At 46.6% G+C, this 22,811-nt stretch overlaps 8 protein-coding genes and 1 non-coding gene across 9 annotated transcripts; 4 read left to right on the forward strand and 5 right to left on the reverse strand.

Annotated features, from left to right (window-relative positions):
- Positions 1–618: 618 nt before the first annotated feature.
- Positions 619–1,905, forward strand: F4822DRAFT_289376 (3-methyl-2-oxobutanoate hydroxymethyltransferase). Its single transcript, XM_051454989.1, has 2 exons — positions 619–1,118; positions 1,168–1,905. The coding sequence occupies exons 1-2, from the start codon at positions 711–713 to the stop codon at positions 1,777–1,779; spliced, it is 1,020 nt and encodes a 339-aa protein (XP_051313416.1). The 5' UTR covers positions 619–710; the 3' UTR covers positions 1,780–1,905.
- A 16-nt stretch (positions 1,906–1,921) lies between these two features.
- F4822DRAFT_430390 (ubiquitin-like autophagy protein Apg12) lies at positions 1,922–2,433 on the reverse strand (the record flags this gene model as incomplete). The annotated part of the gene is made up of 2 exons (XM_051461282.1): positions 1,922–1,984; positions 2,065–2,433. The coding sequence occupies 2 exons, from the start codon at positions 2,431–2,433 to the stop codon at positions 1,922–1,924; spliced, it is 432 nt and encodes a 143-aa protein (XP_051313417.1).
- Positions 2,434–2,890: 457 nt separating this feature from the next.
- F4822DRAFT_444251 (putative O-methyltransferase) lies at positions 2,891–4,385 on the reverse strand (the record flags this gene model as incomplete). The annotated part of the gene is made up of 3 exons (XM_051463206.1): positions 2,891–3,393; positions 3,457–4,035; positions 4,088–4,385. 3 exons carry the CDS (start codon positions 4,383–4,385, stop codon positions 3,080–3,082), a joined length of 1,191 nt encoding a protein of 396 aa, XP_051313418.1. The 3' UTR covers positions 2,891–3,079.
- Positions 4,386–5,881: 1,496 nt separating this feature from the next.
- Positions 5,882–5,984, reverse strand: F4822DRAFT_t84. The gene has a single exon. It is a non-coding gene; the product is annotated as a tRNA-Glu (tRNA).
- Positions 5,985–6,932: 948 nt separating this feature from the next.
- On the reverse strand, positions 6,933–9,319 carry F4822DRAFT_289410 (Dfp1/Him1, central region-domain-containing protein). Its single transcript, XM_051454990.1, has 3 exons — positions 8,703–9,319; positions 7,279–8,643; positions 6,933–7,217 (listed from the first exon to the last, which is right to left on the reverse strand). Exons 1-3 carry the CDS (start codon positions 9,210–9,212, stop codon positions 7,047–7,049), a joined length of 2,046 nt encoding a protein of 681 aa, XP_051313419.1. The 5' UTR covers positions 9,213–9,319; the 3' UTR covers positions 6,933–7,046.
- Positions 9,320–9,857: 538 nt separating this feature from the next.
- On the forward strand, positions 9,858–11,868 carry F4822DRAFT_407200 (aminopeptidase-like protein). The gene has a single exon (XM_051458467.1). The coding sequence runs from the start codon at positions 10,148–10,150 to the stop codon at positions 11,678–11,680; it is 1,533 nt and encodes a 510-aa protein (XP_051313420.1). The 5' UTR covers positions 9,858–10,147; the 3' UTR covers positions 11,681–11,868.
- A 962-nt stretch (positions 11,869–12,830) lies between these two features.
- F4822DRAFT_289420 (HLH-domain-containing protein) lies at positions 12,831–15,020 on the reverse strand. The gene is made up of 4 exons (XM_051454991.1): positions 14,495–15,020; positions 14,059–14,427; positions 13,260–13,985; positions 12,831–13,204 (listed from the first exon to the last, which is right to left on the reverse strand). Exons 1-4 carry the CDS (start codon positions 14,546–14,548, stop codon positions 13,013–13,015), a joined length of 1,341 nt encoding a protein of 446 aa, XP_051313421.1. The 5' UTR covers positions 14,549–15,020; the 3' UTR covers positions 12,831–13,012.
- Positions 15,021–19,261: 4,241 nt separating this feature from the next.
- On the forward strand, positions 19,262–19,955 carry F4822DRAFT_430395 (DOPA-like domain-containing protein; the record flags this gene model as incomplete). Its single annotated transcript, XM_051461283.1, has 3 exons — positions 19,262–19,443; positions 19,515–19,597; positions 19,687–19,955. The coding sequence occupies 3 exons, from the start codon at positions 19,262–19,264 to the stop codon at positions 19,953–19,955; spliced, it is 534 nt and encodes a 177-aa protein (XP_051313422.1).
- A 401-nt stretch (positions 19,956–20,356) lies between these two features.
- F4822DRAFT_407219 (uncharacterized protein) lies at positions 20,357–22,767 on the forward strand. Its single transcript, XM_051458468.1, has 3 exons — positions 20,357–21,079; positions 21,130–21,976; positions 22,030–22,767. The coding sequence occupies exons 1-3, from the start codon at positions 20,708–20,710 to the stop codon at positions 22,149–22,151; spliced, it is 1,341 nt and encodes a 446-aa protein (XP_051313423.1). The 5' UTR covers positions 20,357–20,707; the 3' UTR covers positions 22,152–22,767.
- The last annotated feature ends 44 nt before the right edge of the window (positions 22,768–22,811 follow it).

Genomic DNA, 22,811 nt, shown 5'->3' on the forward strand with positions numbered 1-22,811 from the left:
TCCGGTAGCACAAGTCCAAAACGGCAATTTCATCGGGCGGGCGTCGCGTTACCGATATGCCGATCTCGCGTTTTGTAGACGGTTCGGGGGGCTAGTTCGCGCCGGTCTGGGTCTTGGTGTTCTAACCCGAATGTCGTCCACCTCGCTCAGATCAACTGCGGGCTAGTCTTACGTGCGCCACAGCCAGGGTTACAGATCCTTCTACATTGTTAATATGCTTGCTAATTTTTCATTCCGTGGAGGCATGCTTGGAGATCGCGATGTCTTTCTGTGTTTCTGGAATTAAATTTGCGCATTTACATTTTTATTTTGTCATTTCAGAATGAAAGTTGTTAATTAAAGAAAAGAGTTCCGAAGTTTGAGATTGATTGTAGACTATTATAAATGTGGCGTAAAGAAGCTAGTACTAAAACAATATCCGAAGTTTAACCTCAAGCCTCGGCTCTTATCTACTAAGTACCTCAGTAAGCTTACTTTGCTGATTTGGTACTTGGTCTTAGATAAACACCAAAAGAAGTTTGGATGAGACTCAATTGTACGCAGCAAAAACCATCATGACCACAGAATAAAACCAGTTATTCTAAGTCTTACGGCCGTAGTTTCATTCTTCCTTGTTAAACTTCTTAATTATTAGTGGTAACAAGAATACACCTAAATTTACACTCATTTTATCCCATTTCGCGTTCATTTTCCGCGACATACCAGTACAAATGGCGCATTTGCTGAGATCACGTGCTTCAACATTATGCCGAACAATACAATCAAATGCATCCTTCACACCAATTAGACCCTTGCCATCGCTATTGCAGCACCTCCAAATACAACAACAAAGATGGAGTTCTCATTCGCCCCTGGGTGCGCAATCAGAACCCTCCAGGAAAAAGGTGACGGTAGGAAGTCTCCAGTCAATGCATAAGAAAGGGGAACCAATCACCGTGATGACCGCCCATGATTTTCCGAGTGCGCATGTCGCCGATGCCGCTGGGATGGATATCATTCTCGTTGGTGACAGCCTAGCCATGGTAGCGTTGGGCATGCAAGACACTAGTGAGGTTACAGTCGAGGACATGCTGCTTCACTGCCGATCCGTCGCACGTGCCACTCGGGCCGCCTTCACTGTAAGACCATTCGGAATTATGTCAAGGTGAATAGCTAATAGAATATTAGGTCGGAGATCTTCCAATGGGATCGTACGAAATATCGCCAGAGCAAGCGCTAGAAACGGCTATCCGATTCGTTAAGCATGGTCGCGTCCAGGGTATTAAACTGGAGGGCGGAAAAGAGATGGCTCCAACTATTTCGAAGATAACTAAGGCTGGTATACCTGTCTTGGCGCATGTAGGACTCACGCCTCAACGTCAGAATGCCCTTGGTGGGTTCAGAGTCCAGGGGAAAACGTCCAAGGGTGCCATGAGAGTTCTCGAAGATGCCCTAGCAGTGCAAGAAGCCGGCTGCTTCGCGACCGTACTAGAAGCCGTCCCTGCAGAAGTCGCTACCATCATTACGAAGAAGCTTTCTGTCCCGACCATCGGAATTGGTGCTGGGAATGGATGCTCGGGTCAAGTACTCGTCCAAGTCGACATGTCCGGGTACTTCCCACCCGGTCGCTTCATACCGAAATTTGTGAAACAGTACGGTAATGTGTGGGCCGAGAGCTTCATGGCCATCGAGTCATATCGCGATGAGGTGAAAACACGACAATACCCAGCACCAGAGCATACGTATCCAATTTCCAAAGAGGAATTGGATGCATTCAGGCGGGAAGTAGAAAAGGCATGACGCGATGCAATTAGTTCGAATCGGGTCCCATACCAGGGGTGGAAATGATTTCTGGCTTTTCTTTTTCAGGATTAACTGGCATAAGCAGGCGTTTGGGACGGAAGCAATTAGGTGACAGTGCTATTTATGGCCGTCACACGGTTCATCCAAATGCGGGTGTGATTGAATAAACCACGATTAATTGATCATTCGAATCTTTAAAACACTACAGGAGGTTTAGCGTCTCATAATTAGGAATATACCAAGGTACTTTCAAAAAAGAAAATGAGCAAAAGTAAGACGTACTCTATGCAAGTTGCCGACGATCTCGTCAAGCGCGGGGGCGAATGAACTGTTTACATAGAGGAAAAGACCATCGGTAGAATTAAGCCGTAGAGCCTTGCGCAGGTGAGATACAACGGCCTCGAATTTTTGTGTTGCGCTTATTTGTCGGACCTCGCGCTTCAACTGTGGAGTAGATCCAACAGCTCTAAAGCGAACGAGGATCTTTTCTTGATCGAACTCGCCTGCGCTAGCAAGTGCTGAACTAGCATCGCGAGGTAATGCTGTGAGCACGGCAGACGCAGTCATAGTAAGTGGAAGTTCAGGTGATGGTGGCCGGTCCGCGATTGGGGAATCCGGGGGCGATGGAGATGGCTGGTCGGGGAACTCCATTCTGTATGGTTATTATTCAAACGAGTAGCTGAAGTCCACCTTGGTACGTTTTGAAATTGCTTGGTTAATAATTGAGCTCCTTCGGCATGAGGAATCACAGTTGCTTTGATCGCAAGGTGAATAGTTCTTAGGTTTGAAGCTGGTGAGGCTGCGATCCATAGTGGGAAAGTAATAGGCACTTGATCTGAAAATCGGGCAAGATCGGAGCAACATGCTGCAGGTAACAAGCCACATTACACAATGAATTAACTCCAAAGTTTGTGGCTTGGGAATACACATGCAGGCTTCCGCAACCTTTCCCCAACTTAGAAATGAGGTACTTTCTATATCTGTACAACATCTTTCTAATTTAGCCAATCACATTCAAGCATTTGATACCCGTGTGCCGGGTAGCCGGATACATGTATCCAGGCACTTCAGGAAATGGCCCCTAGCGAACAAACAGCCACACTGATCAACAACATCACGTAAATCTCATCATATTCGATCAATATTTTACGATTGGACAATTGTACCAGTCATTCCATCTTAATTATTCTGTGTTGAAACCCTGAACTAAATCGCTGTTGAGAGCATGCTTATCTGACCACCCAACCCCTTTTCCACATCATTCAATTCCCCCACCCCACGAAGCCCATGTCTTCATTCAAGCCAACTCTGCTTCAATCACACCCTCGTATCTACGCGCATCCATCCATATCTTAATGACGTTAAACCCGGCTTCAGTAATCAACTTCCTCCACCTACTCTCAGATCTTTCATACGCGGAGAGATGTGCCATCATATTGATATCCATAGTCGCCTGGTAAATATTCGTCCCCGTAGGCGGCAGCACCACATCGCAGATAAGAAGCTTCGAGTATCCTTTCTTCATCGCCGGTATGAGATTACGTAGGATTTGGATGGCAGTCGCGTCGGGCCAATCGTGGAATATGCCATGGAAGAAATACGCTCGGCTCCCTGTCGCACATCATCTGTCAGAACCAATTCTATATATTCAGGTGAGAAATTTCGGGATCTTACCGTGGACAGGTTCAACATCAAAGAAACTATGCGGCATAAGCTTGATCTTTGGGGTGCTAAGTTTCGAGTCCGTAAGAACTTCCGGAAGATCCTGGATCACAAGAGAACCATCAGGCAGATTCGGGTGTTTATCCAAAACCCTAAGAAGATCATGACCATGATGACCACCAATATCTACAATAAGCGGACCAGCCGATAGATCCGCACCGTTCAGCAGGGCAGTCGTGTCGTAGAACTGAGGCCATGGGAGTCGGTAAGCTATCCACATATCCATGTACGCGCTAAAGGTATCCTGGTAGATTTTCTTGGTTTCGTTCCTCTCGAAGAACGTCAACCCTTCTGGCGTCCCATCGTTGATGTTCGTGTATTTTGCGTCTTCGGGCTCGCGGTAGGATGTTTTAGCAAGGAATAATGGCAGGTTGATAAGAGATGGGTCCCAGAGATATGTTTTGGCAACGGTGGCTAGTGGAATAGGAGAAGATTTGTCGCCCAAGGCTAGGGAAAGAGGAGTTGGCTTATACCTATCCTCTCCAGTCTCCTCGATGATATTCGAAGCGCTAAGAAGGCGAAGAAGGCGTCCTTTAAATTGTCAATGAATATCTCGTAAAGATGTATGGCCTGGGAAAAGTACGAAGTAAGTTCAAATCGCAATCCTTGTCAGCTAATTCAGCTAGTTCTTTGAGCGACTTCTCTCCTCCGCCCACCGCCATCCATCCCCTCCAAATACCAAGGTCTACGCATGTTTTCATCGCCGCGTATAGAGTAGGCGGATGGAAAGTAAGGTTATAAACCCTTTCTTCGATTGTTTCCAGACGAGCGAGTAATTTGCGTGCGGTATCTAGCAGATGTAGCCTCTCGACTTCATGGCCCTTGAAGTCGGCGGGAGTGAAGGCGTCGAGCCTGTTTAATGTAGCTTGGTAATTCTCCATGGTAGGGACAAGAAGTGAATATGTGAGGTGCGATAAGCTTCGGATTTCTTGTTCGTTTCTGGCGTAGGATGCTGGCAGGTATATATATCCCATCCTTCCAGGCCCCTCAACTGACGGTTCATGCAAAGTCCATCACATCCAACAGCCTACCTAGGTATTCATTCACCTGATCAACCACGATAATCTAGGCATGCTAAAGTAGGTATGGATACCGAAACCCACTCGAAGACAGTTAACGGGTCCTGTCAATGCATCTACCCATGGGTAGGCACGCCACCTCAAGCAGGCCCAGAACCCTGTGTATGCGTGATATGCAATGCGGCAAGAGGCGGTTTCGGTATTGTGTTGATCCATCTTTCATATTCTGTAGTGCAACCGCATTATGCAACGATGTGGGAGAGATGACTTGCACGAACTCCATCATATCCGCCCGGTTTATACGGACTTAATGAAATATCACATTCCAAAAACTTCGTTTTCGACTGCTCGTGTGTTCAAGTCGAGGAACCACGCTTAATTAGCTATGCATTCTAAATTTATTATCTTCTATACCGTATTAAACGACTGTCTGAAGCGAATATGTACTGCCTGATGTTGAACTCTCGGATGGAAGCAGCCTCGAGACTCCCCGCCTAACTAGGTAAGGAGGTACGTATGTGGTTGATGAGGCGCTAGTGTTAGTGTAATATTGCAGAGCCATGACTTAACGATAAAAACCATCGACCAATCATTACATGCGGGTATGAGATACATTTTCATCCCTATCTAGGTACTTGGGCGCATGCCCCAGTGGGCTTAACTAAATAGGACGGCACGTCCTAGTAGGGAATATGTCTAGCGTCACTACAACGCCCCGTACATCCGGGGGATGACTGTAGGAATGCCACTGCGGAGACAGCCTTGGCAGGATAACCCAGAGTCGTACGGCATGGTTGCATTATTCGGCACGCCGTTATGTCCGTGCTGTGTACACCTTTTCCCTACCCATCTCAAAGTTCGTATCAGTACATACGTCGGTATTTCCCTCACCTTGGTCAATCCCGTCTCGGCGAATTTGTTAATTAAGCTCCAATGCTTACTTAACCCATGTATTATTAACACACATGGTTAGATTTCATGCTAACTACGTATAGGCTTTCTGACCTTGCAGTGTCCATCGATCTGGTTGTACCGTTGAAACCATGACACGTTGCTTCGACCACCAAAGCCGTCGGCGGCTATGGGAATAAGCATAATCGTCGCTCTTTTCTAAGAGCCGTTCGGTCCCGAGATATCGGCAGCTATTAATCGGCTATGAACAGACAATGGACGACAGTTGCTTGCATGACATTGAGTATGAATAGGGGTACGATGGTGACGCTACTGCGTCCCTATGGGGCAGTATATCCTCTTGCGGGCGTCATATCCCCCAAAGTCAGCCCCAAGTAGTAGTAATGGTAACCGGGTGGGTGGTAGTGGGCGGAAGATAGAGAGAAAAAAAAAAGAAAAAAAAAAGACTCCGAATCGGGGAATCGAACCCCGGGCTTGGCGGATCACTCAAGGTCTCTTGTCAGACCATGAAATGAGAGCACCAAATGTTAGCCACTACACCAATTCGGATCATGCTTGCTCTAGAATGTCGTTGGATGAAAAATATCCATTCAAATTTGGTATATACGCTCTATTTTTGTTAGCGTTATTTGTGTCGTCCTAGTTGGCTCCGTTTGCTGAACAACCCTAAGTTCACATCGTCAAATTTCTAGAGTGGAGCCGCGAGTCTAACAAAGCAGCACGGAACGAATTTACAGCATTCAGACTATGAAGTTGGTGGGGATATTGGTCGAGCAGATAGTCCTCAACATGGAAATAGGGGTAAACACCGGGGATGAGTAAGCCGCTCACCTCGATGCGGCAAAAAACACACACAAGTTTGTAGACGTTCACACTCAAGAAGCTTGGGCTATTGAACTTAGGTACAAAATTAAGTGATCTTGGGGATTCTAATTGCAATCTAAAGGGATTTAGAAGCCATGATCGAATGCTATCACGTAAAAGATACTATAGAACAATGATCTTGAGTCCTTATTTGCATATATTTCCTTTTTGCGTAGGGTACTACTCATACATACAAGACGTGGCGAACATATATCTATGCCATCGCTCGTTAGTGTCGAATGCTGTCGTGCTTAACCGAGTCAATTAATCAGAGTCGGGTTGCTTGAAAGTACCATCCATGGTCTTCCTCTAACTCCTTAAAAGTCACGCAAACCGAATGCCCCTCAACTGCCAAGCCAACCGAGATGGATCAAAACAAAAATTAGCAGAAGAGAAAATTATAAAACACCTTTCGCCAACGATGCATGAGACCAATGTGATGGACCAGATGCGAGAAGTAGAATCAAATACCAGGACTCCATGCCATGCAGTTTTATGCCTTTCCGTTCAACCTTTCTAGGAAAGACGCCTCATGTTGATCCGCTTCAGCCACGCATGTATTACTTCAAAAGCCGAAGTGTGCAACGTAAATGGGTATAATCGCGCAGCGAATGTCTTAGACAGGATGGACGAGAAATTAGAAATATGGACGGTTGAAAGAAGCTGTGTTCTTGGTGGCGTGTGGACGAGTGGGGGATGGAAGACGGATATAAATCCGTTGCGAAAGTCGATTGGTACCGTAAGGAATTAGAAGATCTTTTCCTGCTCTTCGGAAGGTGGTAGCCATTCCGAAGGGGATGAGGGCCAGGCGGCATACTTGTGCTTGACTTTGCGCTCGAGCTGAGAGAGTAGATCATCCAGATCGACCCAGTTCTCATCATCATCAGCAAATTTGCGATGCTTCTTGGAGACGATATGCTACATGAATCATTAGTCAATTGAACAAAAGGGAGATTTAAATCAGGAAAGCGTAACATACCTCATCAAAGTCAGCATATTTCTCGGCACAGTTTTCACAATAGCCAGGTTTAAGTTCAGTTTTCTTCGGTGGAGCCGCCTCTCGCTTCTCGGCTCGTGGTGCGAGCTTGGCCTTCTCAGCCGTACTCTCATCACCAAAGTTTAGCTTGCGGCTTGAGGTTCTAAGCATTGCAAAAGAACTCTTTGCCGGCATCTCATCTCGGGCGCCTATTTCAGCATTACGACGAGAGCTCATGTCCTGGGAGGTGGCAGTGCTATTGCGCTTCAAGACCTGACGTTGGAGACCATGAACTTCCTTGCTCAAACCAGTAATGAGACCCGGAGTCGTGGCAGTTGAAGAAACCATCTGTGATCGAATCGCCGAGGTTACATTCGATGGCTGTACGCCGGACGCAACGGGTTCTCCGCCAAAGAGACGGCCAGCCGGACGACCCGTGAATGCATTGACGCGACCTTCCGTAATTTGCCCAAGAGGTAATTTGGGCGGGTTGGACAGTTCAATCGAGGCAACACTAGAACCACGAGAGTGACCTCGTTCCATTTCACCCAATGATCGCTTTCCTGTTACAGGTCTCGGCGGCTCCATCTTCGGAGGCTGGAGAATGGGTTTAGCCTCGCCGGCAGCCCTCGTCTGAGTCCTTGGTCTAGGTGGAGGCCGAGATTCTCTCAGATCATATTCCTCAACGAAAGGGCAGCGGCCCAGTGCAGCAGTACGGAACTGTGGCCAGTCGCCCTTTCCTTTCTCGGCCACCTTTTTATATTCTCTGACCATAATCGGCTTCTGCTTCTCTTCCATATCGTATACATATATGTACGGGCCCTTAAAATAATGCAACTCCTTCTCGTTGACGGTGGGATCTCGATCGGACGGTCCGTTGACTCGTTCGTTATGCAGAAGATGTAGGAGATTACGATCCTCCGTGGTTCGAGGTTCGACCTCTCTCGATTTCCACGCTCCACGCGCCATCTCAGCACTGACGTAAGGATCTGTCTCCAGAAGTAGAGTTACCATACGCTGCAACTTGTCTAGCGACCAGATCTTCTTCCCCATTTCTCTTGCACGATTGAGGACGTCTGTGTTGCGCTTCGGCTGGTTTAGGGACTCAACTTGAGTATACGACGTTTTTCGGGATCGAATATCTCCATCAAGGACCCTTCGTTTTGTAGAAGCCTCGGATAGCCGAGTTAGTAGCGATGGATTAATGGTCTTCACCTCTTCATGATCATGCCCCCGTTCCTCTTCATGCATGGCCTCGGCATGCTTCTCGGCGGCATTGCTTTCCTCATCTCGGTGGTCCAGAGGAAGGGGGATTGGACGGGTGGTTATGATGTGTGTAATATCGATAGAGAAAAAGGCCGCTTCGTGCTATACGAGGTTAATATTAGCAGCCGAAATAAACTAGAATCGAATTATGATATACTTACACCACCCAGAGCGGCGATTTGCTTAGTCAATTTCTTGTGGGCGTCATTGGGGACCTTGTCAAAATAAAACAGTAGCTTGGGGAACCTGTTTCGGTGATGCTTTTGCCAATTCAGAATCTCTTGCATGTCCTTCTCGGTGTACTCGGGAGTGGCAGATACAGGTTGCTGGTGATGGTGATGCTGACCCGATCTTTCTCTCGCCAACTTGTTCTCGTAACTGTTTGCATTACGGCGTGTCTGGATAGGAATCTGGCTCCTAGAACTGCGTTGCTGATGCGAGGGAGATTTCAATAGGCGTTGACTACCACTCTCAATGACCTGCCTCTTGGCTGGGGGCGGTTGGCCATATTGCTCCTCTCGTTGCACCTGAGCTGAAGGGCGTTTGTGCTTGGCAAGGGCAGAGCTTCGCATGGGAGAATTGGCCACATTTTGGTTTGATGATAGAGGAATTCGTCGACCAGACATATTGGAAAGAGGAACAGGAGTCGGTGATAAGGATATGGCTGCCATATAAATGCCGAACTACCATATGTTGAATGGATGAGAGGGGGGAAGAGAGGTATTAATGGTCAAATGTGTATGTTCATCAACAAATGTAATTGTTGTTTGGGGATGCCAATGTGACGTGATCGGTGACGGCGGGAAGTATTATAGGGTCCGGGGCCAGCAAGAAGACAAAGATGCTATTGTCGGATTGAAGTTGCTTTGAGGAAGTGGTGCCTTTGTCACTCCGAATCCTCAGAGTTGGCACGCGACGAACCGTGGCACAACACGCTGAATTTCAAGGGCTGACACGACCAAATACGTGACTTCGGGGGAACATCCAAAGTCAATTGAAGAATAATTAATGTGATAGATGAGTTTAGTGACTCAAAAGACGCGAGAATGACCCCGAAGCTGGACGTGTAAAGGCGTGAAAGGTGAGTGGTAGGTTGGGAGCTTCTTACTCGGTGGTGGGCAAATAATAGAAAATCACAGTAACTAAAGCTTTTGAGGCGTGACCCGGTAAGACTACGCTAGCACTAACAATTTCCCGTCAACAACAAAGCTAGTGCACGGACCGCTTGACATCACCTCCCAGCCCCCACTATCAATGGTGCACAGCAACCGCTGACTGATTCCGCCCAATTGCACTATTTACCCCCACCTACACCAGTATTTTAGGTAATCAATCAGCAAAAAGAAAAAATAAAGTTCGGTCAATTGGGCAATGAGAAGGTGCCCTCAATCCTCCGATGTACAACGTCAAAAATACTGGGATAAGCTCACCAGAATATCAGCCTATAACTTCTTAGACTAGGTACATTGAGGGAACCAATTCTTTCCTAAACTTTCCTACTTGTGCAGGAACAATTATAATTGAACTTTAATAAACTGCGCATTACCCTTTTCGGTAATGCGGGAAGCAATTCGGTGATGCAATTGGTTGAATCGGATCTCCAGATATGAAGCTTCGTCAACTGCCACTATGGCACCTCGAGAGACATCTCACCTCCTACACTAAGCCATGCTCTCCTCAATTAGCACGACATTTATCAACCTCGCCATCCTCATCCTCTATACCATTAAAACGGTCACCACATTACAAGGGCCTCCTCACCCGTAATTCAAAACCCACACGATCCTACTCAACCGTTTCCGCCTCCAACCTCCTCTTCGGCCAACCAGTCCACGAGACACACCCACACCTCCTCGCACCAGGTGAACTCACACCCGGTATTTCCGCCCAAGAATATCACGAACGCCGCGCAGCCCTCTGCCATTCCCTCCCACCAAACTCCGCCGTCCTCCTCCCTTCCGCAACGCTCAAATACCGCTCAGGCGCTGTGTTCCACGCCTTCCGACAAGAATCGAATTTCCTCTACCTAACCGGTTTCTCTGAGCCAGACTCCCTCGCAGTCCTCCAACGCACCGGCGACGAACTCGGTGACTACACATTCCATCTCTACTGCCGCCCGAAGAACCCCAAAGCCGAGCAATGGAACGGCCCCTGGAGCGGCGTAGACGCTGCGCGGGATGTGTGGAACGCAGATGAAGCAGGAGACATCGGAAAAGTCGAACTGCTCCTCACGAACGCGCTTAAAGGTGTAAAAACAATATTCACAGACGCCGAACTCTCCTACTCCGGCACACCAACAAAACTCGGCAGTCTCCTGCGCACTGCAGTCTCAGACGTCCGAACATCCCCTTTGAAACCACACATCAACGTCCTCCGCGCCATAAAATCCCCCGCCGAAATATCCAACATGCGCCGCGCAGGCCAAGCCTCCGGCCGCGCGTTAACAGAAGCCATGCGACGGCCTTGGAAATACGAAAAAGACCTCGCCACCTTCCTCGAGTACCAATACCAACTCTCCGGACTCGACGGCTCCGCGTATATCCCGGTAGTAGCAGGAGGTCCTAAAGCGTTGCTTATACACTACGTACTTAATAATGGGATATTAAATGATTCGGAATTCGTACTTGTGGATGCGGGGGGTGAGTATGGGACGTATATTACGGATATATCGCGCACGTGGCCGGTATCCGGACGGTTTACGCCGGCGCAGCGGGATTTGTATACGGCGGTGCTTAAAGCGCAACGTTCTTCTGTGTCGTTGTGTCGGGCTAGTACTAATGTCACGCTGGATAAACTACACCAGATCACGGAGAACGCGCTGCGGGATCAATTACAAGGGCTTGGTTTCGATGTAAGTGGGGACGCGATGAGTGTACTATTCCCACATCACGTAGGACACCATGTTGGGCTCGATGTACACGACGTGCCCGGCTACCCGAGGAATGTGCTCCTCAAAGAGGGCCATTGCATCACTATTGAGCCTGGTATTTATGTGCCCGATGATGAGAGGTGGCCTAAAGCTTTCCGCGGGTTGGGTATTCGCATTGAGGATAGCGTGTGTGTGGGCGATGATAATCCTCTGATCTTGACTACAGAAGCTGTGAAAGAGGTCGAGGATATCGAAGCGTTGAGGAGTTAAAAGCGTATCAGGGTCTTTGAAGTTGAGTAATATTTCTGCCGGATAAGGTCCATACTAGAGAGTCTCTACGGAGTTACTCGATAGAATAAAATGTCTAGGAGTATGATGACATTAGGTACTAGAAGGTACCTCATTCGTACAGTTTATTGCACGATCAAACAATTGGATATTAAAATATGCATCGAAGTTAATTTGGTGATCAAAGTGTCAATTCCGTATAAATTTCCTGCTCGCCCTCGCCGTGCCTACTAGCGAACCATCTTTTAGCCTAACGAAAAGGAGCCACATTCGTCGACCGCCATTCATGAGCCCAATCTCATACACCACACTCATGAGAATTTTTCCGCCGACATTTGTCCCAACGTTGTCGGATTAGCTGATTGATGAGACACTTACGCATTAACCATACGGATACTGAGTAGCATCGTGTTTCAATCCTTTCCGTCAGCCAAAATTCTATAATCCCCGCGCGCCTAACTGCCAAGGGAAATCATACGATGGAAGCAGGGTTCAAAATATTCACTCAAATCTGATGTGAGATACAGAAACAAGGTCTGCGCGCAGAAAGGTTTCAGCCGTTGGCTGGAATCTATTATTAATATGGAGGATTCATTTAGCAAGTGCTGTGTCCCTTGCGGAATAGAAGAGATAGGTAGGTATCATCGTAATAAAATTTGTAAATTCCAAAAAGCCATTTTCGCCGCTCATCTCAGGAGTTCCCTTTGGATACATCCTTTTGGAGTAAACAGTAACGAGAAAAACAAAATCCCATTTCCCAATGATGAACCGTAGAATATACCTAACAGTCCTCAGAAAGGCTATAACCCCCCAGAAACCAATGAACGCCATAAATCCGTCTGAGTGACATTGTCCCCAGTGTAAAAATCCATTTGTATATGCCCAGATGTTTATCCTCTTAGATAATTTAGATAACTCCGTTTTGTAGAACGCCCAACAAATGCAACCCATCCATAATTGTACCAGACTCCGATTGTCTTTTATACAATAGTTGGTATATATATACGGTTGTAGATAAGGTGATAATAGGTAAAGGTGACTCAGAAGCCAGCTGGATTATGTCTGTATTCGTATGTTGTTGCTGATAATTTTGTGGTATGATGCAAAACTTTCTGAGAACCAAGCCCAGACTTATTCAGGTTGGGTTGCGAATGTTGGGTATCATCGTTGAAACAAGGCATTCATGTATCGTCATTATAGATCATCGTTTTTGTGAATAGCTTAATGTTGTCGTAATCTTCGAGGATTCGTATGAAGGGTGAGTGGTGATTGATGACTGGTGACAAGTATTTGAGAGTGAAGGTGTGAAGTTGCCTACGAAAAGGCGCGAGGGTTAAAGACGGAAGCACCATATCCCTGTGGTGCCCAATTTGGTGCCGGTGCAGCACCAACCAACTGTTCGAAAGCGTGTAGTCGACGAGCAAGTTCCTCGTTCTTTTGCGCCATTGATCGGTTTCTCCTCTCGAGTTGGTGAATGTACTCCGTAGCCTTGGTCAAGACGGTGCCCTTTAGACCTATTAGTTGTATATCCTCAACCAATTGAGATTCCACTTGGACATACCTTGCTTACTTTAGGGGCTGTTCGCGAAGTGCTTGCGTTGTCGTTCTCATCGCCATCTTCGGGTATCGCGCGGAGAGATGGAATAGCGTCCCGTAGTTCAGCGATCTTGTCCTTGAGATTGGTACGATATTTTCGTTCAATATCATTGTGCGCAGCTCGATCGCTATTTCTGGGCTTCTCCTTGGCTTTCTCCATAGCATCGGTCGAATTCGTACGCGAGGGTGCTTGAGGTCTTGTAACGGCGGGTTTTACTCTAGGTTCTGGTGTGTTGCTTTTGCTGTCGCTCATAGTTGTCGGGCTTTGGTTAATTTCGAACCTGAAGTCCATTCCGGGCGCTTGTCTTGTGGCAGTCTGTTGCTGTAGTACTTGACCAGTTCCCATAGCAATTGCGAGTAGTCTTTGACGCTCTGGGTCGTTAAAAGGGGGGTTCACGTTCACATAGTCCATACGGAAACCAGGTTGAGGTTGCTCCCAGCTGAGAGGGGTTGAGTAAAGTCTTTCTCGAGGTGGTATGTCAGAAGGCACGGGAGCAGAGTCGGTCTTGCTGAGTTGATCAGCTAGGGCCATAGAGAAGAGGTCGTCTTCGTCCGACAGCGCGTGGTCAAGAGCGCTATCGTCGATCAGATCGGCAGTTGACGACGGCGGATAAGCCACTTTGAAACTATTGCCGGGTCTCCCGACTATCCTTGATCGTGGATGAGGTTGAGCTAGAGTTGGAGATCTAGTCTTTATCTCGCAACGGGCAATTAGCACAACCCCTTATATCGCAGATAGATAAGAAAGGGTATTATATACTTACGGGTTTGCTTTCCCGAGTGTCGGCAAATATCTGTTCGCTCTCGTTGTCGCTATCGAAGCGAAGCCAATAGTCAGAGCAGTCGAGGGTAGAGGGGTCCTCAGCAAATCTGGATTTTCTAATCTCAGAGCACTGGCGCTTCTTAGGTAGGTCTTGTCTGGCAAGCTTGTGCTTGTGAGAGATGTTGGAAAGGTTTTGAGATGTAGTTGATGCCGGTGAGTCTGCAGCGGTACTAGGTGTCTGGTGCGAGCCCGATGTTGGGACTGAGTTTACTACACTTGATTCGGCAGACCTGTCAAGTTCGTCCCAGAAGCTGATAGATGATAGATTCTGAGAGTAATCTGTGGATTGATCGAAGAATGTCTCGAAAGTCTGGGGAACGTTAGGGTCTTTAAGATCCGGGCAAGGTGGTATCGATCTGGATCTTGCAATAGCATACCTTGTCGTTACCAGCAGGATAAACGTCGATGTCCTGCATAACACCTGCGTCCATGACGAATCCCACAACAATTCAAGGGTCACCAGCAGATATTTGGTGACACTATGCCTTGATTGCTATGGTATCTGAAAATAAGAGGGGATGTGTCCCGGTACGGGATGGTCGTCGGTAAGCTAAGGCCTTTGTAAGGTGATGTAGGCGCTATCGGCGAAGTCCAGGCTCGGCTGAAAAAGATGGATGATAGAATCCGGAATTCAGGTTATAGAAGGGGACGATAAAAAATTGCCACGTCCGTTACTGTGCGTCGTAGTACACAAGTTGCGTAGTTAGGTAACCTTGGGCCGGGGATGTATGCGTGATGTGAGTATGTAAGTCCGGATGTGATGGGGGGTGGTATGGTGTGTGTGGCTTGCTGAGTATGGCAGCTCTGGGAGGTAAAAGTGGCTTCACTCTACACACACTCACTAATACTCGGCTATGATAAGGAGTATAATGTATAATGTATAGTGGAATGTATACGGTAGTGTATAGTATAGATGATATGTAGGGGTCTTAGACTAGATGAGCCTAAGGTATGGTGGATGGAAAGATATGATATCACCAATATCGCAAAATAATGCCACGATGGTGGTGATGCTGATAAATGATCAAACGATGAAGACGAAGGAAACGAACGATAGAAAAGGCGAGTTAACTAGTTCGGTTGGTGGTTAGGTAGTTTATCTAGTTGATTGGGATGGAGCATGGAACAGGAATGGGAATTCGAGATTTCGGCCATTAAAGAATAAGAATTAGATACCACGAACCGTGGCCGAGACCGCCCGACGATGCAAGGGTACAACGATACAATCCAGAGTAAATGGCCTGACGCTGCAGAGCGACGGAGACGCTCAGATACCTACTATGTTAAAAAGTCGTAAAAAATAATCCAAGCCGGGACCTAAGAGCCGGGGGACCCTCCTAATGGACCCCAAGGGCGATCCCGATATACTAAGGAGTTAAGGGTCCCGGTTCCTTTGTCCCACGGTACGTCGCCGCGGCATCATCGTAACCATCATCAGCTTAGCTTCGCATCGCTTTCGCATGGCATCGCATTGCATCACATCGAGACGGATACTTCTTTTTAAACCATCCTTTGAACTTTCAACGTAGCTCGTATGGTCTTGTAACGATGCTCCGAGAAAAATCCCTACCGGATTGGGTAGGTAAATTCTTGTGATACTGTAGCAAAATGTAAGAAAATTATACTCGATTGGGAATAACACAATAAAAAAATAAGATAAATCAAGACAATTCCAAGCAAAGCGGGCAAATGATGTACCCCTGAAGGTACTTTGGGTACCGAAAACGTCGATTGCGTCCATCGATTTGGACATTATGGGCTGATGGGCGCAGCGAATGCTCTACGGCTCTATGGGATTTGTCCGGGTTGCAAATTTCGTTACAGCCCTGACTGGAAAAAAAGGCGAAAAGCGTAGTCATCGGTGCATCGGAGCGCCAACAAGGTGGCCTGACTTTTGCTCCTCAAAAAGTATCTCTTCAAGGGGGGAGGCCTAGAATCACGCGTCATGTGGGGTGAAATGGGCTAAGATCAGACCATTCGCAAGGCTGACCTGGAAAATATCGTATGACCTTCGCTTCCCTCCTTTTATAAAGAGCGAGTTAATGGATTCTAGGCGCCACAACCCACTGTAATTCGACAAACTCCATTTCTTTGGCTTTTCATTGGATGATCCCTCTATCTAATCAAAAATCTCCAAATCTCGCAGCCTCGCCGATCCCCCACTTAAACCGTTGAGTTTGCTCCGGGACACAGACAAGTCTTGTCATTCTTGTGCCACATTAAGCATAAAATCGATTGGAGGTTGTGGCACTTGTGGCTTTTACCCACATGCAGCATCCATCACTCACTGAATTGATGTACCTAAGTAGACGAGATACTTGAGTACTTCGTATAAAGGTACATAAATGTATGTATTTTCGTACCTTATTCTTTTTATTCCCCCCTCCGTTTTCTCCCGTCGCCTATCGGAATAACAACTACAACAACGACCACGATCAATCTTACCGGCTTCAAACTACTACAGAAACACTCCCCATTAACACCGGTCACTTAATTCACGATAGCTTCCACTTATCCGAATCTGTACACATGTCAATACTACCTAGCTATATAGACAGATTATTGGTTATTTTATTTGACTAAGGCAATCCGAATAACCCTCAATCGCTCGTATTCAACCCACCATGAATGTCTTAGAAACATCCAGACCTCAACTCAACCTTCACTCTGTCACAAGCTTCGCTCAACAATTAGGTTAATAAATCCTCCAATCCCTATGTTTCGGAAAACGGTAGCAATCGGCACTGTCCCCCCGTTCTTATTAAGTAAGGCTCGAGCGCGGTTCCGTTTGCGTTGGCTCTACGCCAATGTTCAGATGCTCGGCTAGATCTATTAGATCGTACGATCACAGCAAATTCTACAATGCGAGTGATACCTAACCCGCGCAAGGTCTTATGTGTAGTCTTACATGTACCGAAAAGGTTGCGTGTAGCTGCATACCCGCGGATGCAGAAGACTGACTTACTATACCACCTATAGTAACTCCTTGTTTAAACTAATTACGATCTCGACAATCGGATGAGCGATTGTCGAATCGTAAACCTGTTTCAATGAAGCCGGAGTAATTTACAAAATTCGATGAAAGGCCAAAAGTCGGTATCCGCCATCAATTTCACGGTGTCACCAAGGTTACCCATCGTGAAAAAAAGGAGAGCCCACATTATTTTAGCTTCCGCATTTGCCCTATTATTCTTCGTCTACCGATCCGTAAGGTCATCATAACAATCCTAGTTCCTTCTGATACATTCATCTACGAATAAATCATCCCATCACAATTCTAGCGGGAATATCCAGATTGTTAAGCGTGTCGGTAACGTTTCAACGTATTGAGACGAAGAAGTCAACCTAGGTATGTACATACGTACACAAAATCCGTAGGTCTGAAAGACAGGATACTCTCAAGTCAGTTAGTAGCCTACAATAGCGAGAGTGTCCGTTAAGCTTCAGGATCCGATATGGCGAATCCAACTCACGATATTCCTAGAGAACTAATCTACTACCATTTGGTTCTAAATCTGGACTACAAAGCAGTCTATATCGTTCTTCGCCACATTCCTTGAGGCTCATCCGCACAATCTCCGAGATTCTACGGTTATTCCTTTGAAGTCACATGGTGCTGGAAATGCAATAGATAGTTCAGAGTGTTATATGTAATGTTCTAGCGCGAGCACCATATCCGGCAGCCTCCGAACCTGGTAACGCACTATGGGGCTTCGCCTCAATGCTTGCCCCCTATCCAGAGGTAAGAAATATTACAATAGTTTATCGTTATTTGAATGATTTCCTTGCTGAGTCGTTGCTCGAGGAAGACAAATTCAACTCTTCACCAAGTCCTCTGCGAATTATTAGTCTTCTAGACTTTCTACGCCCGAAACTCTCCTTTGAATACTGTTACTGTGTCTTTACGTCCCCCAAAGCCAAACTAATTTGTCGAATTAGCCAGGAACCGAGAGCTCCTTGTTCACATACTCGTCTTCAACTTCTTATCCCGACCATAGCCCACTACAAGGGGCGCCCTTAAGTGTCTATGCTTGAGAATGATAGTAAACAACTTGGAACTTGGACACGGAGTATCCCAGCACGCACCCACCAGAGGGTATTCGCTGGCTACTCCAGAATTTTACCCCAGGATTTGTAAAGATTACCCGTAGATGGGTCCATCTATGCTGAAACAAAGGGGTAAGTTGCATATTTCAACATATATCTTGATAGTCTGATCATGTCGATCACTCTGTGAGTGACTTACTCTACTGATATCGTCCCATACGTTTCTCATCTCTACCTAGATTACCCCCTAGATCTAGCATGATTCCAAGGGCAACATACACAGCATTTATAAAAGCTGAAACATATTCGATGCCCTTCTTACCGCCGTTGTGAAAATAATCCAGTATTGCCAGGAGCTCCACGCTGCTGCAAGGCTCTATACCAGGCGCTCGGATAGCCCGGATTAATCATCGAACAATTTGAACAAGCCAACATTATCTAGGTCTTGGGTATAAGACGAAGCGCCCCAAGATCCACGCGAAATAGTGATCAAGTATACGAAAAGCGATCACTTCTTAATCTCGGACGAGGGTCTCCAGCGCAATACCTATCAAAGTCGGAACAATAGTGGCCGGAACACATGTCGATCCCGAAATCTCCGTAATCATACGCATGAGCTTTGAGAAGCTATAGAGACGAGACATGTGGGTGTTCTATAGCTAATATGAGATTAGCTAATTGACGAAGTAAGGGCGAGTGCTCGTAAAATTATTCGTCGCGTTTATTCTTCCGTTTCTCTCAAATGATCCTATATAAGATTAATTATAGTAGCCGTCGATATAATAGCTACGGCCCCGAACAAAACATAAAAATGTATAACAAGTGGGGGTTTGTACGGGTTATTATAAATTGCACGGGATATCGGGGCCGATCTATACCCATCCGGACGCTCCGATTTCGACGCGAATGCCGGGTGGGGTGCAAGCACGCCATTGTTAGTAACTATGTGGATTTGTAAGGCTAGACTTGGAGAATAAGACTCCCTTAGATGCTATGTCATAGTAATCTAGCCTTAATATATTTAGAAGGATAAAAAACGTCAACTTTTTATCTTCATACTTCAAATATTTATACTCAAAACCTGCTATTGCGACACGATGGTCTATGCGTCGGGAGGATTTAAGTACCCCTCACCCTTGGAGGGCTACGAGAACGCCCCGCCGTTGCCGGAAGAAAAGCATGAGGATGGGAAGAGCTATAGAAACCCAGTCACGGAAACGCTCAGCAAAACCTATCTCGAGTTTCCGGATCCCCTAGACAAGGGCCGTCGCGGGGGCTTGTGAGTGTCTACTTGACGGCGGAATCCCATGTTTGCAGTTGGCTAATACTAGAGCGACGATATCTCAACAGCGATATCCATATCTACTATAACCTGAGTAACGAGGGCCAAACACAATATGCAAGGGAACTATGGCAGCGAATCAGATACGAATGTATGTACCTACCTCTTCCCTTGTCCAGAATCTTCAATGCGCCCACTCGGTGTGACTCTGGGACGAACTAAACAACTCTTACCGCGCAGTTCCTGAACTAAGAATATATCGTTTCTGGGACAAACCGGTGGGGCCACATCCCGTTGCCATGTTCGAAGTCAATCTCTTCACGCCGGCCCAGTTTGGCGCTTTTATCGCATGGCTTGCTATATGGCGCGGTCCTCTGTCTGTGCTGATTCACCCCAACACTAATGAGGACGGGGACGGAGTAACGAAAGCCGATGTCGACCGTCGGAATCATTCGCAAAGGGCTATATGGATGGGCGAAAGGATACCATTGGATCTAGATAGATTCTAAAATGGTACCCAGGCGAAGCGCGTTGTGTCAAGTCGTTATATTCTCGCTCTCTAGCATGTCGGATAGCGAAGTATAGCGAAGTACTCGGGTACTTGGGTTCGTTGGGGACTCGAATTGCCTTGTGATCTCGTTGACGATCGTCTATTGCCGCGCATCTTATAGTGTCGGTTCTAAATATGAATTTATTGTAACACGAATTCGCTTTTGTGGTGGCGGAGTCAAGCCATTAAATGCGATCGGAGAAAAGAAATGTTAATGATAGAAACAGATGGAACGCCTAGGACCTAGGTATATATATACCTCCAATTACGGCTGCTGGGTGTTACACAACATATATTAATATCAGCAGCTACGCAATTAGTTGATCTTGGGCTCAGCTGGCGTGCAAATCATTACCCTTCACAGTCAGTTGAGGGGCCAAATTGTGTGTTGAACCCGGGAACTGAACCGCGCCCTGACAGTGCAGCTCTAAAAATAACAATACTGTACCGGTATCTCGCCAATCAAGGAAGTTTCTGCCCCTGTCAGCATGCACGTAGGTCTCGCGGGGAGTAGGTTCTTACGTAGTGATCCGGGGGGTCTTGCTATGATAAATTAGCATCGACAGGACTGTCGATTATGTAGACTTCTAAATCGACCACTTCGCTCGTTGGGAAAAATAAACTCGCCGGAGTATTTATCCGATGGCTCGGGTTCAACTACTAAGGGCGGATCTATGATACTACGCAGATATCTAACCCTTTAACCAAACCATGTCGATCAACGCGTCGCGCGTCGTGTGGAGCACGGATTGGCAGCCGCCAGCCATCACAGAGCTCAACTTCGACCCGAGTAATGCGACTATATGCGCTGCAGCAGGCGCGTGGATGGCAGCCGATGTTAACACCTTCCAAGACGAGGAGATGTTCATGACAACGAATTTCGTCACCAATTTCCTACGAGCTATCCTACCTCTCGATACAACACCACCCGATAACATGACTTTGATATTATGGTACGATGGGTTCATACGGGAAAATATAGATGACCTCAGTCAACTCCAGAGGTTCGCTTTATATAATTGCGCGCCCGACGTTTGCAAAAACCTCAATTGGGAGGGTGATCCGGACGTCTCAGGGCGGGGGGTAAGGACAATAGTACCATGCAGGGGATGCTCGGCTAACATGTTGGATAGATGCTAATAACATACTATCTAGCTGCTGGAATGGTCACGATATACTTATGTGCTCTTGCGCTATCTGGTTCGGGAATTTTCCGACAAAATTATCCATCACGATCGAGAAGGGCTTGGTTGATAGGTGGATTTGAAGCATCTGCGAGTACGTTCTTGGATGCGGCGTTGATATTTGCCGTCTCAATGCTTGCCGCTGCTTGCTTCAGGTTGTCACAAGCTTTCTTCCAAGAGTATGGAGTTGCAAAGGGGCATTGGATGATCTATGCCTCAATCGGTTCTATCTACATGTCCACATTCTCCTCATTACTTCCACTGTTATTACAGGCGACCGCGCCTGGTATACGGCGGCACTGGCTTCGGATTACTCTCTGGGCACTTACTATCATTTTAGGCATCGTTAATGAGGGATTGTTTGACTCCTTCTTTTTCAAAATTACGGATCCGAAAATGAAAGACACGCTCGAATTGGTTTGGCTACAGTATTGCAGCCCAATCAACTTATTATCTTATGGAATTACGCCGACACTTCGCATAGCTCAAGGGTTATTGGTTCTAAATACCATTTTCTACATTATCTACTTGAGATACCATGGGAAGGGTAGGAACGATCAAACATGGCCTAAAACGAAGAATTTTTGGCGGAAAGCGATCCAATATATACAGATATTGAATGTGGCAATATGTTGTCTGTTGATGTGGTCGATGGTGGCAACCTTCCACTACTATCGGGACCTCGTCGATAGAGCTGCAGGAGATGATAACCAAAATTCTGCCTGGACATTCGGTCAAGTCTTAGCAGTAGCTACCTGGATTCCCGTACTGGTAGAGTTGGCTACCATTTTGAAATGTAAGTTTCTCAGCCGTTTCTCGATCTAAAACCAGCATTAACACGCAGCCTAGACGGGACCAAAGAAGGACTCGCGAGGAAGATTTCAAAGAAATACGCCATCGTTCTAAACAATGCCCCTACTCATGATGAAGAGAAGGGGTCGCAATATTCAAGAGTAGAGAATAGGGGATAAAACTACTAAAAAAAAAGGACTATTATGATAGCTATGTGAGGATTTTCACACCGCTTTTTTTCCCCATGAGCGCAGGCTTGACCGGCGTGGCTACACCAAAATGATTCGTTAAGATTTCACTCTCACTAATGAATCCTCTTATTTGGTATTAGTGCATACCCCTATTGGCGTTTCATCTATAAAGGGCTTTCATGCTATTGTAGATGTACTATCGTCGCCGCCTTTATTCTCCGCAAATGTTTCTGGCGGCCCTTTGTAATCATTCGCACTGCTAGGGGACGTCCCTATCTACATAGTATCAAACGTTTCCCGATCCGAGGTGGTGGGTCGCTATATTTAGGGCTCATCAAAGAGGACCTATTACCAAATGGGCTCCTTACTAGGCCTTTTCATGGGCTTAGCCGGTTTCTGGAAGAGACTTCTGCGTTTTTATCCACGGTAATACAAGCTTGCGAACCGTGTGGTTAGCTTATGTTAACAATATAAGAGGCCGGTAATCCCAAAGTAGTTATTATACACAATAAAATTAAAATAGCTACCCGGGTAAGATGGTGTTGTGAATAAAGAAAAAGCCTAGTCATTGTCAAGAAAATTAGGATGAAAGAGCATATAGACGCAACCGATGTGAAGACAGAAGTAGACTACTAAAGTTTTTCATCA

The sequence above is a fragment of the Hypoxylon trugodes genome (genome assembly GCF_022578975.1).
Source record: "Hypoxylon trugodes strain CBS 135444 unplaced genomic scaffold F4822scaffold_6, whole genome shotgun sequence".
Lineage (NCBI taxonomy): Eukaryota > Fungi > Ascomycota > Sordariomycetes > Xylariales > Hypoxylaceae > Hypoxylon > Hypoxylon trugodes.

Bases quoted from the DNA above. Each gene is read 5' to 3' on its own strand.
- F4822DRAFT_289376 (XM_051454989.1), top strand. From the start codon at position 711: ATGGCGCATTTGCTGAGATCACGTGCTTCAACATTATGCCGAACAATA. The intron at 1,119-1,167 runs GTAAGACCATTC...ATAGAATATTAG, and splicing joins CCACTCGGGCCGCCTTCACT to GTCGGAGATCTTCCAATGGG.
- F4822DRAFT_407219 (XM_051458468.1), top strand. From the start codon at position 20,708: ATGTCGATCAACGCGTCGCGCGTCGTGTGGAGCACGGATTGGCAGCCG. The intron at 21,080-21,129 runs GTAAGGACAATA...CATGTTGGATAG, and splicing joins CGGACGTCTCAGGGCGGGGG to ATGCTAATAACATACTATCT. The intron at 21,977-22,029 runs GTAAGTTTCTCA...CACGCAGCCTAG, and splicing joins GTTGGCTACCATTTTGAAAT to ACGGGACCAAAGAAGGACTC.
- F4822DRAFT_289410 (XM_051454990.1), bottom strand. From the start codon at position 9,212: ATGGCAGCCATATCCTTATCACCGACTCCTGTTCCTCTTTCCAATATG. The intron at 8,644-8,702 runs GTAAGTATATCA...AACCTCGTATAG, and splicing joins AAATCGCCGCTCTGGGTGGT to CACGAAGCGGCCTTTTTCTC. The intron at 7,218-7,278 runs GTATGTTACGCT...TGATTCATGTAG, and splicing joins AATATGCTGACTTTGATGAG to CATATCGTCTCCAAGAAGCA.
- F4822DRAFT_289420 (XM_051454991.1), bottom strand. From the start codon at position 14,548: ATGGACGCAGGTGTTATGCAGGACATCGACGTTTATCCTGCTGGTAAC. The intron at 14,428-14,494 runs GTATGCTATTGC...AACGTTCCCCAG, and splicing joins ATCCTGCTGGTAACGACAAG to ACTTTCGAGACATTCTTCGA. The intron at 13,986-14,058 runs GTAAGTATATAA...TGCGAGATAAAG, and splicing joins ACACTCGGGAAAGCAAACCC to ACTAGATCTCCAACTCTAGC.
- F4822DRAFT_407200 (XM_051458467.1), top strand. From the start codon at position 10,148: ATGAAGCTTCGTCAACTGCCACTATGGCACCTCGAGAGACATCTCACC.